This window comes from Wyeomyia smithii, chromosome 3 (assembly GCF_029784165.1).
Source record: "Wyeomyia smithii strain HCP4-BCI-WySm-NY-G18 chromosome 3, ASM2978416v1, whole genome shotgun sequence".
Taxonomy (NCBI): Eukaryota; Metazoa; Arthropoda; class Insecta; order Diptera; family Culicidae; genus Wyeomyia; species Wyeomyia smithii.
Genome location: NC_073696.1, coordinates 116246071 through 116264783, shown reverse-complemented (window position 1 = coordinate 116264783; position 18713 = coordinate 116246071). Strand labels below are relative to the sequence as shown.

Below are 18713 nucleotides of genomic sequence, written 5' to 3'. Positions count from 1 at the left end.
TTTCATGACTGTTTATTTCAATCACATGTCCCAAAGTATAAATCCTCCCTCACACATCTCTAACCGTGTCAACTTGATAGGAATCCCGGATCATTCACGCGTGCAGCGTGATCCCCAAAATATTTTTTTGTAAATATAAAAACATCAACTGCGACAATGCGTTTTATACTGACGGATCACTTCTCAACGGGTTCCCCGGCTTCGATGCCTTCAATAACAATTTAACCGTCTCCTATAAGCTCGATAATCCTGCTTCTGTTTACTTTACAGAATTGGCTGCAATTCAGTACACCCTAGGGATAAAAGAAAAAAAGCCCTTAAACTTAACTATTCTATCATGTTTATGAAAAAGGATCAGTGAAGAAACATTTAGCTGTTTTACTTTTATGGCATAAATTAAGTGTATCACTTTCACGGTGACACCCTGTACATTTTAGTGTCGGCTGTGCTGGGAAAGAAAGGTAGCGATTAGTTGTTTAGTTGGGTTTAAATTCAGACTTGGAGTTTCGGCTAATGTTTGGCCTTTTCAGTTCTGATTGGTCAAAAAATGTGTATAACAAGGCTCTACTTTTTTCAATAGTACAACAGATAGTGTGATATAATCATAACTCCCCGCATTTTGGTGATTACATAGAAAATTTTTGTACCCCTATGTTGCAGCAGCACTTATTTCTACTTTATTTATTGTTCTCATCCTGCTTTCGAACTGTGCAAAGTAATAACTCACCTCCTTCGTCTGAAGAGTATTTGAACAGCTTGCCGCTCTTTGATTTGAACATGCCGCTTTTCGTCTTTTGGCCGGATGATTTCGCCGTCGAAGCTGCAATCGCTTGATGGATCGAAAGGCGCCGGACCTGACAGGCTACCACCTCTTCTTTTCAAAAACTGCGCTGCGACGCTCGCTATTCCTGCGACGATTATTTTTAATTTTTCGATGTCGGAAGAAATTTTCCCGGGCGTGTGGAAGACTGCTTCAATTACACCCGTGCATAAGGCAGGTAGTACTCATGACCAGGCTTCGAAATGGTCACGGTAGAACCACTTTTCACTGCGCTAATCGTCTTCTTCTTCCTCTGACGCTACCAAGGCTCGCTGTCTGAATACATTCTTAAACAAACATGTCAAATGAGTATCGCCATCACGACGTTATTTTCCTCAAACGTATTTTGACATTTTTTCTAGAAATGAGAATTACGCACGTTGAGTGCGTGTATTCTGGAAATTATTTATATCATCGATCTTGTAATAATATTTCTCAACATAAATGAACGGAGTAGACAGAAATAGGCCGAAATAACATCGCTAAACGATTGACAGTGTGCATCTCTTCGACACGCGAGTGTCGTTTGACTATCCTTTTCCTTCTGTGAGCTGAGCGGCGATGGTTTGGTTGTTTTACATTTACGAGCGAAAGCCGACTGTGACGCACGCTAAGGAAGCGAGATCAAATGAAAATGGTGACCGTTTACAAGCCTGCTCATGACGTTACGAACTCCCGAGGAATTTCGATTCTGAATTGTCTGCCGAAAGTGTTTGAAAGCCTTATCCATGACTCGCTTTACCCGAAGGTTCATCATATTATTTCGGAGTGGCAACACGGGTTCATGAAAAAACGCTCGACTGTCACCAACATGATGGCCTTTGTTTCTGCTGTGACGAGAGCACTCGAGAAGCGGCAGCAAATCGATGCCGTTTATGTTGATTTTGCTAAAGCCTTCGATACTGTGCCGCATTACTTGATGGTCAAGGAGCTTCAAAAAATGGGATTTCCTGTGTGGTTGACGCGGTGGATACTATCTTATCACACCAATCGCAGTGCTTTTGTTCGTGTGAATGGTACTAGCTCACTCCCATTTGGGCTGCAATCAGGTCTGCCCCAAGGGAGCCGCTTGGGCCCACTATTATTTATTCTGTATGTAGACGACTTGTGTTCCACTATAAAATCTCCCAAGTATATGTTCGCCGATGATCTGAAGTTTTACCGTGTAGTAGCATCGAGAGGCGACTGCTGTGCTTTACAATCCGACATTGATTTGCTGCTGAATTGGTGTACACTGAACGGAATGGAAGTGAATGTGCAGAAGTGTAATATCATATCATTTTGCAGAAACAGGCAAACCGCGCTATTCGACTATAAGATGGAGACAGTCAGTATCAATAGAGTAAATTCGGTGAAAGACTTGGGCATTCTTCTGGACAGTAAACTATGTTTCGCTTAGCACGTTGCAGTTACTACTGCAAAAGCTTATTCTGTACTGGGCTTCATCAAAAGGAATACGCAGCAGTTTAATGATATTTATTGCCTGAAGTCGCTCTACTGTGCACTAGTACGCAGTATACTCGAGTATGGAGTACTGGTTTGGTCACCTTATCACGCTGTTCAGATCAACCGGATTGAACGAATCCAGCGTCATTTCGTTCCGTATGCTCTGAGAAGGTTGCCTTGGGATGATCCAATCCGTCTACCTTCCTATGAACACCGATGCGCCCTCATACAGCTGCCCACTCTGACAAATAGGAGGAGTCTACTGCAACGTTTGTTTATTTTTGATCTTCTGGGAAACAATGTGGATAGCCCGGAGCTACTAGAACGAGTTCCTTTCAACGTACCATCTAGAACGACTAGACGATCAGATTTTCTGAGACTTTATATGCATCGTACTTTATTTGGCCAGAACAATCCAATCGATATGTGTTGTCGTGTGTTTAATGCTGTGTCTGTATATTATGACTTTGATATGAGTAGAACTATCTTTAAATCTAGAATAAGCTTATATTAAGAACTGTCTGTACGATACCATCGAAGACCAGTAAATAAATAAATAAATAAAAAATTTAATCTATTTTTTGAAAATTTTAAACTAGAAGAATTGATATTGTCATACTTTTAAATTTATCTCAAGACGGTGGTGGAAAAATAATCATTTTCAATTTTGAATTCCTCAGCAATTGATTTGAATCAATGCTCTTGGTGAATGTCACCCTAAGTGTAACAGTTTTCGAGAAATTTTGATAAATCCTGTCATATTGATACGTCCTTTTTACATATTTTGAACCGCTAGAACCCTGAAAAAAAAGAACCTAACTTTCAAGTTTATCTTTGATTTTACCGTGCTTTTCAGAGTTGAAAGTTTAATAATAACAACGCATGAACCGATAAAACACCATGCAACTTACCAAATAGATCGAATTACGGACCTTCGTTAATGCAAAAATTTCCTAAAAAGAAATAGTTGGTTTTAAGAAGAGCTTCAGGATGAAACCTAACAACCTAAAAATAAATTTTTCTTGATCCTTTTTTTTTTCTTCGTCACATGTTTACGTTGTAATTATTGGCTATCTAGTCAGATATCTTATGGGTAAATTGATACACTGCCATCATAAAATTATTCATGAAAAAATGTTTGTACTTATGTATCGTAAGAAGTTTCCTAGAATGAGCTACAGATCAAATCGGGCCAGAATCGATTTGATGCTTGAGTACCCGCAAGTAAAACAGAAAGAAGTAAAACCGATTATTATAGACTAGCAATATTTTGTGAGAATCCTACATTTCTCAGTTTACAAAAATAGATAGGTTTGATATCAATGAAGAAGTGTAACCATTAGAAAAGAAAAATGAAAAACAGTGTAATTTGTTAGAAAATCAGAACACCGCAACCGCCTCGACAAAAACAGAACATATTTATTTATTGGTCAGCGTTCAATGTAACAAATATCGTTGTCATGAATCATACCCAACATTTCACCTTTAGAAAACAGCCAATTTAGCTTTCACGTTTGAATCGTCCCTTTGATACCTTTTTCCTCGCGACTTTAACTAGTTTATTGCTATCGTGTGCTAGCAGCTTCCGATGGCGAACGAAAGTCTTGTTGCCAAAATTCTGGCTTTCAGCTCGGCCCATTTTTCTCCCGGATTTGACATGAAAGCACAGACACAACGAACGTGTGCTATCCATCCCGAGGGTGGGTTTTTATTGCCCGATATTCAGAGACTCTGCTATGCTCCCGACCTGTTCTGTAACTGGGTGTCTGCCGCGTTCTGGCCCAAGCAGCTAATAATAAAAGAGGATTAGGCTAGCAGCTGCAACATTGTAAATCGTGGGGAAACTTGGCAGGCATACCTACCCACTTTTCTTTCACGAGAGTATGCAAAACTTTCTTTCTATGAAAGGTTGTAACAAAGTTTGATTATGCGGTAGGGCACCGATGTGAAATAGAATAAATTTCAATAACGTGTTACTACTATTGTAAAACATTGAAAAAAAAACAGGCTGCAACGTGAGGATAATAATGGTGACGATAACAAAGATGATTTTCCATATCAGAGTGGATGCAGTTCACGCAAGGATGAAGATGTACAATGAAATGAAAAAAAGCCATTATTAAAACCGCCAACCGGTGACGCCACATTTTCATCTGCATTTAAAATTTATAAAAATTCATTTTTGGTAATAGAGTTTCTTTATGGTGAGTTTACATTTAGTACTTGGGCCCTTTTCACATGTTTGGCGAGAGTTGTGAAAACTGATATGTATAGATGCGTAAAGTGTTCGTAAAATTGCTAAACACATAATAATATTTATTTTTTTTAAATTATTTTATTTTTGATGAATTTCAATTTGAAATATTCATGACTAAACTCGTTTACAAACAGATATTACACAACAATTATCGCATGAAAAAGTGTGTTCTTGATAGTTAACGATATACCCAAGCAACAATTGAAACATGATAAAAAAATAAATTGTGATCATTTGTTGCATTAATGAAATTCCGAGGTTCTAAGAAACATTTTTTGTTACTACGATAAAATTCTAAAGAAACAAGCAACAACTAAAGTTGCATCGCTGCTTCAAAAATCTTCACACCAACAACGTAATTCGCGAGGTTGGATTTGTTGTTGAAACGTGTAAACGGCATTTGGAAACCTAACCTTCAGATCTAGTGGGTGGAGTATATAGGTTGCCAACGTGATGCTTGCAAGATACAAAAATCAAACACACAAAAATACTTCTAAAAGTTGCTGTCATGTTCTGAAACCATGTAACAGCAACTTTTGCTCGATCGTTCGCCTTATATTTGTTTTTGATATGAGGTTATTTACTGCGTGGTAACTTTTGGGTACTTGGACTAGAAGTCGTCCAAAAGTGTGGATCTCTAAAACGAAATGTGATAAATTGCTTTGAATTTCATTATCACGCTGAGGTACTGATGAATTTAAGAAGCAAAATTAAAACTGGTATCGACCATTAGCATGATATGGGAAGCAATATTTAAAACTGAGCCATGAACTTGCAAGTGTTTCTACAGCAAATGACATAAATAGTACAAACGAGAAAAGTGAATAGAAATTAATAACTGGAGTTAAATCCTCAAATTTCTGAAAATAATCAAAGATAAATCGCTATACAGACAATCTCTTTGCCGTTTTACAATCTTACCACAACGTCATGAAGTTTCTATTGCGCCCTAGTTGCTGTTACGATGCATCTTCGTAGCTGAAATTTTACCATGCAGCATTTACCATGTTGTTATTAAATTCCATGCATTAGTTCATACACATTGCGGTTTCATTCTTGAAACTTGTGTTGAAACAACGAAAATGTTGCAATTGGCTCCACCTCCTGCGCTTTTTTTGTCATTGTTTATGAAACTGAGATGTAACTGCAACTTAATTTCGCACAAGAATTTGTTGCTGTGATGCACAAAGTTCATAATCGAAACAAATTTTGCTGCTTGGGTATCTTAGTATCAATATTCATGCATCCTGTGAACATTTTGTGAAACAGAACTATAAAAAATAAGGTTTGATAAAATTTAATAAAAAGAAGCAATTTTAAGATTGCACATGACAATGTCCTATATATGTGTTTTAAAATTACACTGCACCCGAGAGCACGAACTAGCCGGCTTTTGATGTACACGATTCCTTCCTTCTATTACCTAATGGTGCTTAAAATTTATTAGCGAAGATAACAGTGCTGTTACATGTTTTCTTACAACAAAGGCACATTTTGATTGATACAGACAGCCTGTGAAAAATTTGTTTTACCATGTACATTAATGCTGTTTATTTTTTCTTCCTTCGGCATCCGTTGTAAGTGTTCATTCGAGTATTCACCCGGATGACTGATAACCAAATGTCAAAACAATTGAACGTGTGCTTTTTTATTTGACCTGAACAACTTAGTGGTGTGTTTGTTAGCTGCACATTGCTGTGTTTGTGTCGATAAGAAGGAAAAGCGCCACTAGCGCACGTACACTACTGAAAAAAGAAAATCGCTTCTTGACGTTTCCATGGTTGGAAAATCTTCGCTTGCTGAGAGACAGAGAGAGTCGAATCGAAACGAGAGAACTTTGGTGTAATGTGGAGAGTGGAAACCTCCGTGTAATTTTGCGCAACTGTAGTGCGGATTTGCCGAATGTTTGACTCTTGCGGCTAGAAAAGGATAGACTTTTTCTCTTTCGAGGGGGTCACAAATCTGTGGTGCTTGCGTAGATCGCGAAAATTTCCGTCGCCTAGCGCGAATTTCAGCTGTATTGGTGTGTTCGGTTACAATATCCTTATTTGTGGTTGATGTTGCTTGCAAAATCCATTTTCGAATTCGACATAGTGCGCCTTCTCAAGAATCTTTTATCTCAATTCACGTTCAGTCAAGGTTGGAAGCTCGTCGCGAGCGTTGCTAAAGTAAAAGTGCGCGTAGCTTGTCCCCATCGATAATGGAGTAGGTGGACTACGGTTGAGGTGTGTAGAATTGTGTACTCTAGAAAAGTGCAAGGAGTGTAGATTTTTTTTTCTGAAGATAGTGATGCTGTGATATGAGCAGTAGTGATTGAAGAAAATTTTCCTAGCGAAAAGTTAAACAGCTGGCACACAGGAAGAAGTCTAGAATGTTCGGTTTTTGTTGAACCGGAAGTCCCCGGGACAAGCTACGCGTACTATTACTGGCCCATCCTTGTCAAACGTTGGATGCTGGATGGCCAGTTGAAAACACCGATGGTTGGTGCTTCCAATCATCGGAAAATTCTGGCATGTGTGTTGCCAAAGTTGTGTGGAGGATTTTTTCCATCTTGGAAAACACCACCCTCTCTCTGCATTGGGAAGGTGCGTCATTTGCGTGTATTTAGTGTGCGAAAACACTAATACCGCTGCAAACAAAGGCAACAACATTATTTAACCGTGTCGTCGGCGCGTGATGTGAGCTAGGGCTGGCCAAAAGCGTCCGGAACGGAAATGGCAACGACGACGAACGAAATCATCGTGCTGAACGAGGGCTATTCCTATATGGAAAAGGATGACGATTCGGTGATGGTAGCAAATTGCACATGCACCTTAATCAAAAGCCACGATTGCAACATCATAGTCGACACTATGACCCCTTGGGATGGCGATCTACTTTTGCAAAGTGAGTATTTTTCAGGCTCGTTAACATCTCTTGTCCCCTGTGATGGCGTATTTTTATCTTAAGGCTTTCATTTTCGTTCTGTACTATTCTGATGCCGTTTTAATTTGATTTCTATTATTAGCTCAATTTTGCTGATAATAATTTAGCAAACTATTCGTCATCTATAGTTTGATCAGTAAAACAAGATCAACGTTTTTGAGAATTATTTAATATGGCGAATATGGCAGTATTTATTTAGAGTAGGAATGACAAACCTTTCCTCCAGCGAATTTATAAACTAATGCGATACGAGTGACTGTAACAGCACAAACTTTTCATTCATCATTTGTCGTTCCCAATATGACTATTTGATCCCAGGAGTAAGCGATGTTGAGTTGTAGACATGAATGAGTGTCGAGAGAATGGCTTATGAAAGCAAAGATACCTACATTATTATGCATGCCGCTTTACAAACCAGAAAATGACGTGGCTATATGACAAATGTACAAACTGCTAACGGCAGTAATGATGTCCAAACAGAAATGAAAATCAACCCTATATTTGGGGTCTACAATCAATTATTTATAACAGTCGTATTAATTAGTGGCTTAAGGGATCGAGAGACACAGTTGGATAGCGGTCGTTATAATTTTTTATTCAAATCAAACATCGAAAATGCAAAGGCGCATGTTTTTGTATTCAGAAAATTGTTAAGTATTTATTCTAAACACATTTTTTTTAAAATGATTACAGTGCAATGAATTTGTACAAGATTGAAAGTTGGTACCTTCAGCAAATAAACAACGTCCACCACTGTGCAGAATCACATCCTGATTTAATAACTTATTTATTTGAACCCGATTCTGTACTTATTTATTTGAACTTAATTCTATTATTAATAAAAAAATGAATGGTTTGAGAAAGTTGCAGCAAAAGCTTAAACTCACTCAATATTATAGTTATTCTGAATATTACAGATTCCTGAATCATGATAATTAACTGCAAAATCTGCTTATTTACATAAAATCTAAACCGAAACTCGAACAATGCTGATTTTGAGGCGCAAGTTATTTTGACAGTTGTGTAACTTGCATCCAAATGAATGGTCAAAAATAAAACTTTCTTGTTATTATTTTTCAATCATTTGGCTTCCTATTGATAACACTTTAACTGTCACTGGACTTGTTTGTTGCTAAATTGAACATATACGCTGTCGGAAAAACAATAATATTAACAAAATAGCTTGAATTTTCGTTCGTGCCTTTCTAATTTTTAACATTTCTGAAAAAATAGAGGAGAGGGTTGATGGTTGATGTAACACAAAATGAAATGAAATTTGTTACGGCCTTATTTGTTCAAAATACTTGAAATCGTGTGACGAAAACAGCTGAGCAAATAAAGGTGTGTGCAAGGTAATTTGCGTTGCTGTGAAATGTACACCAACTTCTACTCTGATTATAAAGTTTTTCCCCAGGTAAATTGCTCGTGAGGCATGAAACTAATAACCATCAAATTAGCTTTCCAGTATCGGTCTTTTACGACCGCGTTCGTTAGATAAAAATTCACTTCTCAGAAAAATACTTTTTCGGTCGAAACGTTTGTAGATTAATTTTCAATAAAATTAAAACATATGTTTTCTTATATGTTTCAAGTGTATGTATTATCAATAAAATAATGAAGGTTTAGACTTGTAAGTCATATCAAAATAAAATAAATTTTAAAGCTAGTTCAGGTTTTGATTTATAAAAAATTAAACGTGGCAAAGAAAGCTTAAATTGACTCTTAGCGTTTCCAGGCCAAATGATCTAAAAATAGACAAAAATGTTATAGACCATTTTTTATTTGAATGAAACATTGCACACGTAGTTGGCTTAGCAAACTGAGTATTTTCCACAGATGGATGAATATTTCAGGTTTAAAAGTAATCTCCTAAAAGAACGTACTTATTTTGGCATAAGCTTCTATATCAAAGCATTAACAGCATTGTAGCACAGAAAACTGTCGGCTGTGTAGAAAAACTGTCTGAGAGTGAATTGTAGGGAATGCATGCTGTTGCGTAACAAAAGAAAAAACTGAAAAAACACTAAGTTTTAATTTACAAAAAAAGCGTTATACTTTTACAAAACTTACTTGAAGTTATATCAAAACTGTTGGTATGAAAGTTTAGGATGGAGAAAAAATTAATATTATTTTTTAATAAACGTTAGGTTTGGTAAAAAAGTTATTCGGATTTTTCTGAAAATGATTTTATTTCAATGTTAAGCGATTAAAAACTTATTTCAAATCAAAATTTTTGTGATGATCAACTTCGTGAATGCATTCGTTCAAGTTATTTTGAATTCAATTTGAGAAAATTGGAAAATTAGCAGTAAACTATATAATAATCCAAAGAAGAGTTTAATTTTTTCTTCAAACTTATTTTTTGTTAAACTTGACATTGTTTTAAAGCTTTTGACATTAAATCCTAGATTGAGAAATAAAAGACAATTTGTTACTTATTTGTTACAATTCTAATTAGGCAATATGATTCTAAGAGTAATTTCATATCATAAAACTCTTGGCGATACCAGCCTTTTCTAAGATATTTTAAACTATTCAGTTTTTTATTTAAACGTGCTTTTTTAAGAGACATTTGTAGTTCTCCAGCAGTTTATTGAAATGTGCGATTTATAATTCATTTTTTAACAGAAAAAAGATTGGATGAATTATGTGATATTGATCGTAAACTTCAAATAATCTATATTTGTTGCTGAACAACCACAAATCTATGATCTGAAAATAGAGTTCTATCTGTCTGTCTGTCTGTTTGTCTATCTGTCTGCCTGTATGTTCCATACAAAATGTGTATGTAGGGGTTTTTCGGGCGGGGGAAGGTTCTTATGATTGTGTTAGACCCCTCCCATTACTTCGCTTTTTTTACAAATACACAGAAGTTAAAAATTGGCCACGGGCACCATTTTGAATTCTCAGATGGTGACTTTCGGTTTCTAACGTCCCAAATTGGTCTAATACCAGCCAATATTAACATTTTCATAACCAAAACGATGTCCAGAGGTTGGAAATGACGACTTCCGGTTTCTGGCAACAAATACTACCTAATTTGGATATTTTCGTAATTGGGATGATGCACAGGAACCAAAAATTACCCACAGATTCCATTTTGAATTTTCAAGGCCGCCATATTATTTTCAAAGAGTTATACTATTAGTGTTAGATAAAAGTTAGAGAAACAACCAGCAAAATTTCTTTAAATAATCTTTAATGGCAGCGTCCCCTTTTTGAATGAATAATTCAATTGTCAGGGATATGTGATTATTTGAGCTATGTGATTTCGCTTTGTCATTTGAGTTTTAACGTCTTCAAAAAACGATTCGTCATGCATTTGCAGACTATAAATAAACCTCAATGTTAATTTTAGGAAGTCATTTATTCAAGAAATTCGTTCCGAAGAATTTAGAATGTTTAAAATTACTTAATCAAATAAATGAAAATTGCTGGCACGTTTGCCAAGTCAGTTAGTAATTTATAAAAAGCGTTTTCCGATTATAAACTGAACGGTTTCAAACTTACTTTTGAAATATTGGAAAGAAAATTTAACCTTTTTTTGATTCAATACATATTTAGATTTAGTTTTTTAATTCCCTCAACCTAAACTCAGAATAACTTGAAAATTAATACACTTACGTAGTTGATAACCATAAAGGTTTGGATTAGAAATAATTCTTAAAATCTTTTAACATAATTACTTTTAGATGCGCAATAAGCAGAGCGGTCAGTGCGTTCTGGTTATGTTCCAAAACGGTTGGATGGATCTACACATTCAAAATACTCCCGAAAATAACATGCGCTGCTTCAGTTTAGTGGCCTAAAATAAAAGAGAGCTTCAGAGTCTTGCGTGCATTGCCATAACGGGAGCAATGCGCAGCACTCCAGCGAAAGCGCTGGATGCAATTTTTCACATGCTGTTTCTGCATGAATTTGTACAATTAGAAGTAGGAAGGAGTGCTCTGCGGCTCAAACGTCTGAAAAATATCTAACGTGGTGAGCTTGTTGGTTATCTCAGTATTCTGAACTTTAAAAGAGGGCCAGTGATGAGAACGCAAGGAGGCTGGATGAAACCTTTGGATGACTACGACATTCCCTACCAAGTGCGAGAAACATCGCGCTCCGACTGTAAGTACGGAGTTTGCATGGTTCGTCAGGGGTCAACGGTATTTTTCATGGACGGCTCAATAATCGGTTTGAAAATCAGATGTCAATCTTGCGGTTCATACCACAGATGTTAATATTGCTGTACAAAGATTCTCAACTGTTTTACTTCAGCTGTTCAGTCTCTACGTTTCAGCTCCTCGTCCCAGGCCGAAACCACCTTGGCCCAATCAGCGGTTGCAAAAACTAAAGGCTTGAGAGCATGCACACTTCTCAAACTTCCCAAGTGCATTCAACGCATTCCCTGCTAGCGCTATACAGGTACAAGATGCTCTTCAAAATGTTCCAAGCATTGTCATAAATCTAGGTAATGTTCGATTCACCGACGATGGTATCCTGCTTGCAATAAAGATATGCAGCATTTGATCGCATGGATCAGAACATCCTGTTGGCGAAAGTTGAACGGCTGGGTGCAGCATCGAATCTGGTCGGCTGGCTTCAGTCTTACTTAGTTGGTCGTACTCTGTCGGTGAAACTAGGCAACAGCGAGCAATACAGTTTTGGAAATTCGTCGGGTGTAACTCAAGGAAGCAACCTTGGACCGCTGCTATTTTCCTTATTCTTCAACGATGTTTTTTTTTCTGATTCCGCCAGAATGTGAATTAATCTACGCCAGCGGTTCTCAACCTTTTTTTGTCCGCGTACCCCTTGGCGATATTTTTCATATCGATTGAACCCCGTGGCTTGGAATGTTCTCGCAGTGTGGGAGAAAATAGTGGTAGATCATGTTGTGGTAGTGTAGTTCAGGTTTCAAATGGAACTAAGGTTTGTTTGATTACTACAGTCATGTTTTAAGAGCAAGATTGTACAATAAATGAAGTATTATAAAGAAAAAATTGCTTTGTCCGCCATTACTGATTTTTTTCGCGTACCACCTGGAGACTCTCGAGTACCCCCAGGGGTACGCGTACCCCAGGTTGAGAACCGCTGATCTACACCGATGATTCGAAAATTTTTCTCGTCGTAAGATCTACAGCTGACTGTGAGCAACTACAGCAGGTACATTGATGCTTTCTATAACTGGTGCATACTAGGGTTTGCAATCTCGGGCACGATTTCCCGGGAAATACCTTTTCCCGGGATTCCCGGCTCCCGGGAACAGAAATATTGATTCCTGGGATACAAGTGTTACATAATTACATAAACGAATGGAAACATAGGGTTTATAATTCGAATCTTGAAAGAATTGTCACACCCAGGGCTCTACATTTTCGGAACAAAACAATGAAACTGATATACTCGCGCTGTCATTTCGGTTCGAACAGTTTCATTTTCACTTGATTCCTTTCGGCTACTATCAACGTATCACTTCTTTCTCTCTTTCCCTCTTTCTTCTTCGGATCATTTCAAATAAAACTAATGACTATTTCAATCGACGGAGACAGTGACGGAGGGAGGGACTCTTTCCTTTCCTTCAGCGTCTCAATTGAAATTAGCACCGCATCGCGTCGTTTGATGGTAGTTTTCTAATACCGCAAGCCGTAGTTAGAAAGGCAATGACATCCAATAAATACGTTACCCAAGTTCCGATCAATATTTCCTTCCTCTTTCCTATATAAATATATATATATATATATATATATATATATATATATATATATATATATATATATATATATATATATATATATATATATATATATATATATATATATATATATATATGCGTGAAGTACAGTATGGAAGCCTTCTGTCTCCGTCAGCGCTCATTGCCATTTTCAATTGAGGATCGTCATGTGAGAGTGATGGTGATAATCTCTGCTTTCAATTGAAAAGCGTTTGTATCAATTCCAAGCCCTTCAGTTGTCAGAATCACAGCAAGAGCTTTCGACTGTGTGTCATGTGACTCACGAAGTGCTCAAAAATGATACAAAAGCTTTTCAATTGAAAGCGACGGGTTAAAGCGTCATTATAACCTGATAATTGTCAATTGAAAATGACTTTGTCAGGCTCTGGTCAAACCCATATTGGCTGCGTTCATAATATTTTTCCCTGGGGCGTTCGGTGCTCTTGTTTGCTGTCATAATGCGGAAATTTGAAAGAATGGAATTGAGTTCAGTGTAGAGCTGGTTTTTTCGTTATGCACTACGTACTCTACCATGGAATAACCTGAGTGAGCTCCCTCCTGATCGCTGCCGTTTTCTGGATATGGTCACTTTAGCAAAAAGAAGAAATATATCGAGAGCTGTTTTTGTGGGGAAACTTTTCGCTGGACAAATTGATGCACCGGCCTTTCTCACTCAACTTAACATCTATGTGCCTGCGAGAAGCTTAAGATCATGGAACTTTTTACGACTTGATTACCAAGTACTAACTATGGCCGGAACGAACCTATAAGGGTAATGTGCGATTAATCAAGGGTGACTCGTCCATAGGTGCAACCTGTAAAATTGCACACGGGAGCGTCAGCCGAAAATTGTATAAAGTATTGTGAAGACTAACTGAAAGCTGGATGTTTCAACTTTTATTTTGCAATTTTAACAACAAGGGGAAAAATTGCGTTTTTTTGGGGACATTATTGTCATTACTTCCTCGAACAGTGATTTTTGAATTTGTAATTGAACAAGTAGGTTTCAAAGGCACGAGTCGCCCCTGTTTTTGACGTTTTTAAGAATACAGGCTAAGACGATTCATTTAGTGCATAAGATAGTTAAAAAATGTTTCATGTGTTTGCTAAAATGTTTGCATTGCTGGAAATCTGTTTGTTAATGTTGCACTTTGTTTTTTTTTTGTTTGTCATTGTTAGTGTAGCAACATTTCAATAAGACCGCTGCAGGTCAGATGGAAATAAATATAAATTATCTAAACATATAAAAATGCAGCTCTGTCTGTCTGATCCAAATAGGCTTGAAAAGTACTGAATCGATCGGCGTGAAATTTTGTATATAGGGGTTTTAGGGGCCGATGATGGTTTGAGACCTCCCTCCTCTGGATTGAATGGAATTGAATGGAACCTTATTTGGCAGGTGAATGTTTTGAGGGGTAGCAAATATGTCCAAAATGTTTCGACACCCCTCACTCTTTAAGAAGGGAGGGGTTCCTTTTAAATGTAACACAAATATCTGCACATCCCGAGAAATAATAAATGTTTCACTGTTGGCTACCAAATATTTGTTATTTAGGATAAAAATAAATCCAGCGAATATTACCAAGGTGTACTTTTTCTGAAAATTGAAGTGTTCGTGTAAATTTATTTTAATAAATAATAAGTTCCAATGAGAAAGGCTGGGTCTCACCGCTAGGTGGATTAATTTGGGTTTTTACAGTCGTCATTTACTGTGAACATTTTGGTTCTACGGTGTACGGTTTATGAGCTATGATTTTTATAAGTAGGTGTTACCAGGTCTCCTACGAAAGGCAGAAAATCAAAAGGCAGAATCATGAGAGGCAGAATCACAAAAAGCAGAATAACGAATGGCAGAGTCACAAAGAGCACGAATGGCCAAATCAAAAAATGATCTATTTTCTTTTTAACAAAACACACTTTGGCCGACTCTATTGTCCAAGTGTATGCTTTGTGCCGCCTCGGTTTCTTGCCCTCGATTATGCGTCTTCGCCGCATGAATTGTTTCATGATAATTATAACCAACAAGCCATTGAGACTAGTGTAAGTTATACTTAACATCGAAAAAATTACTCTCCGCGATGCCGTGAGAGTCTTTAGGGCCTGAGCCAAACCAGTTTGCGCGTTTCGGAGATAATAATTAGGCTTGATTTGCACCTCCCATCAAAACTGGTCATTGCTTGTGACCAGTTATTATGTCTGGTTACCAAATAATATTAAATAATAAAGGTAGAGTAGCAGCTTTGATACCGTGACCAGGATTTGCACCAATTTGTCATCACGCACTTGGCTATCGTGAGTCAGGTTTTTCTATTAGTGATTCTGCCTTTCGTGCCCTTCGAATTCTGCCTTTTGAAATATTCTGCCTTGTGTGTACGGTCATATAGTTCTGCCTTTCATGATTCTGCCTTTCGTGATTCTGCCTTCTGTGGCGAACCCGGTGTTACCCGAGTAAATCGAGAAGGTTTATTTGTTTTGCCTGTCTCCTAGAAAGGTATAGCAATCACTGGCGAAACGAGAGGTATAAAAGTGGTCCAGAGGGCCGAATGTCATAAATCACTCGACTCAGTTCGACGAGCTGAGCATTTTCTGTATGTATGTGCAACTTTTCAATCTCACTCCATTTTCTCAAAGATGGCTGGACCGATTTTCACAAATTCATTCTCAAATGAAAAGTCTCGTTGCGTCCCTATTCAATTTTATTGTAATCGGATTTTTAGTCTATAGGTGATTTATCAAAATGTAAAAATCACGAAACATCATTATCTCAAAAACTACACAACTGATTTGAACAAAATTGATTTTAAACGAATGGGCTACCTGAAATCCTTAACTTTTATATTTTATTAAGATTCGACATGTGGTTCAAAAGTTATGGAGAGAAACGTATTATGGAGACTATTTAATCTCATTCATGTTTCTTCGAGATGGATGGACCAATTTTCATAGAATCAGGGCAATATGGAAGGTATAGTTGCCCTATAAGACCATATTGATTTATTTTGCAATTGGACTATTACATGTCATGGTTTAAAATGTGAAATCCAGTTATAAAAAGAAACATATTCTGAAGACTTCATAAACTCATTCACTTTTCTCAGAGATAGCTAAACCTATTTTTACAAAATTTGTGTCAAGTGTAGAGTCTAGCTGTGTCATAACACCCTATTGAATTTGACACAGATTTCGCGATCAACCGTTGGCTTACAGGAGAAAATGCAGGTTTCTAACCTACAAGGTCTCGTTTTGTAGATGAGAACAACTGGACGGACAAGAACAAATAAAAAACGATACAAAAATATTGATTCGATAATAGCAGATTTTATGTTATTTCTACCTAATAAGTTTCCAAATAACATTTTATCGATATACCTTTATTTCATTTCTCATGCGTTATCTATTTAATCCTTCGCACATTCGATAGTCAATCAATGTTTTTTGGCAGTGACATAACCTCACAATGATTGTTTATTGGAAATAAAAACATGTTTAGCAGATTGGTGTTGATGCAGTTTCTTTATTATTTTCTGCAAAAGGATGTATACAGGCATGTTTTTCAGACAAAATTTTACGATTGACTATTGATTGAAAATTGAAATAGTATTTAGTTATTAAAGAAAGAAATCTACTGGAATAAAAAAAAATCAAGCTCAAACGGCATTATCGATTCTACTGCAGATAACGTCTATTGTATTTGTTGTTTCTGAATGAAAGTTCATCAATTTTTAAAGTACTAACTGGTCTTCGCAATTGAAGGATATCGAATATTTTCTGAGCTTTTGTTTTATTATACAATCGTGGGTTTTTGCGAAAGTCGTCATACGAGTTTATATGTATCTGGCCTAAAACTGTGCCATTGCCTGATATTTGCAGGTCTACCGCACAATCCAACACGCATTATATAATGCGTTATTGATAAATCCATATCCGTGGAATGCAAAAAATAGGAGAAGGATATTTTGAGCATTGATGGTTAAATTTATATCGTGTATCACAATGCCGCAAAAAGTGGACGATGAGAAACCACATCAAAATAATACACGAGCAGTGTCTGATTAGGTTAAAACCCTCAATAACGATCAACTTTGGGGGTTGAGTTGTTTTTGATATGACGCAACTATTATCAAGCATAAAATCTTTTTTTTCTCGTTGTTTCGATCAGTGATAATCTGTAAAATGTCAAAATATTTACATTAGTAATAGTCGGGAATATTTTGGAAAGCAGTCAGATTTGCTTCAAGTTTCAAAGTTTGAGCAAACTGGAAGATGATTAGGGCTCGAAATTTCGCATGTAGAGAAACGTACTCTGTATCAGCACATTATACTACATTCTTCTGGTTCTTTTATTACCGCAATCTATTTCCTGATGGCTAGCATATCAAATAAAACTACAAAACCTTTCTCTCGTTAATGTTTGTTCGTCCGTCAGTTTTTCCTTGAAGAAAACGATGAAACGCTGCGAACCGGAGAAATGATTATTAGTAGGCTTTCAAAATATCCCATTTGGTTTTATTCCATTTCGTACGGTTTAGCATCACAAACCATCATCGTCGCCTGGTAGTACTAAATTACTGTCGAAACAGATTTAAAAAGTTTGGTACCATTCTGTAGCCCGGCCGATAAACGTGTTTCTGCACCTGTTCGTGCGGCAGTCATCCTCCCGTTCCGTACGATGCGCCGTACATCGAACAGTTTATTTTTTTCACCGTGAGCGTTCAAATTTAGGTGAACAACTACGACGTACATGTACAACTACGACGAAGTCGACGCCGACGGACAGGCGAACATTTATTTTACAATTTTACCATAATGTCACTGCTTTGGGTGCGGTTGCGATTTTTGAAATAATCACAGTAAAAAAATTTCGGAGATGAAATACAGTATTTTTTTTTTTTGAATACTAAATATGATATTTTGCAGGAAATGGAAATTTAAGACTTTCATTATGTTTTATTCATATTGGCAGTAATTTCAATGTGCAAGTTTACCGCGTAACGTGATTACGATTTCAACCATCACGTACCTTTTGCGGTGTTATTCTACGATATAACCATCCGAATCGTGCCACTGACGCTTAGTTTGCAATAGGCGGCCCGAAAAACTTTCGACGAACACAAACATTTGAAGTCAGACAGAGCCGATACGCCCGGCAGAGGTCGCGATTGAAACGACAACCACCCCAAAGTTGAATATAACATCCACATTCGAACCTCGTGACTACCATCTGTGTTTGATGTCGAACGTTTATACAAGGCAGTTTAGTTGCAACGAGAAGCACTGTTTAACATTCCTGAACATTGTACTGATAAAATATCATTACGTTTCAGTTACGACTTTTGTTTTGGAACGTTCTTTTGAAGGTACGCACTTCCCACTGACCGTTAGGATTCTGAAACATGAAAGGATAACCCCCCTGCTTGAGCACGTCTGTGAGGCATTCGATAACATTCACATGATTCTGTAGTTGTTCGTGTATATGAAAAATTGTGAGTGTTGGGTTTTTGTGATGTCTGAGAAAGTCACCAGCAAGTCGTTGCCGTATAATATCATGT

General features: G+C 37.1%; 1 protein-coding gene across 2 annotated transcripts in view; it reads left to right on the top strand.

Annotated features, from left to right (window-relative positions):
• The first annotated feature begins 6584 nt into the window (after positions 1-6584).
• The window catches only part of LOC129730435 (metallo-beta-lactamase domain-containing protein 1), a 208771-nt gene continuing 196642 nt past the window's right edge, over positions 6585-18713 (top strand). For both annotated transcript variants that reach the window (XM_055689761.1, XM_055689762.1), the window contains exon 1: positions 6585-7409. In XM_055689761.1, coding sequence (XP_055545736.1) covers positions 7238-7409 — 172 coding nt within the window. In that variant the 5' untranslated portion in view covers positions 6585-7237. The remainder of the gene's footprint in view (positions 7410-18713) is intronic.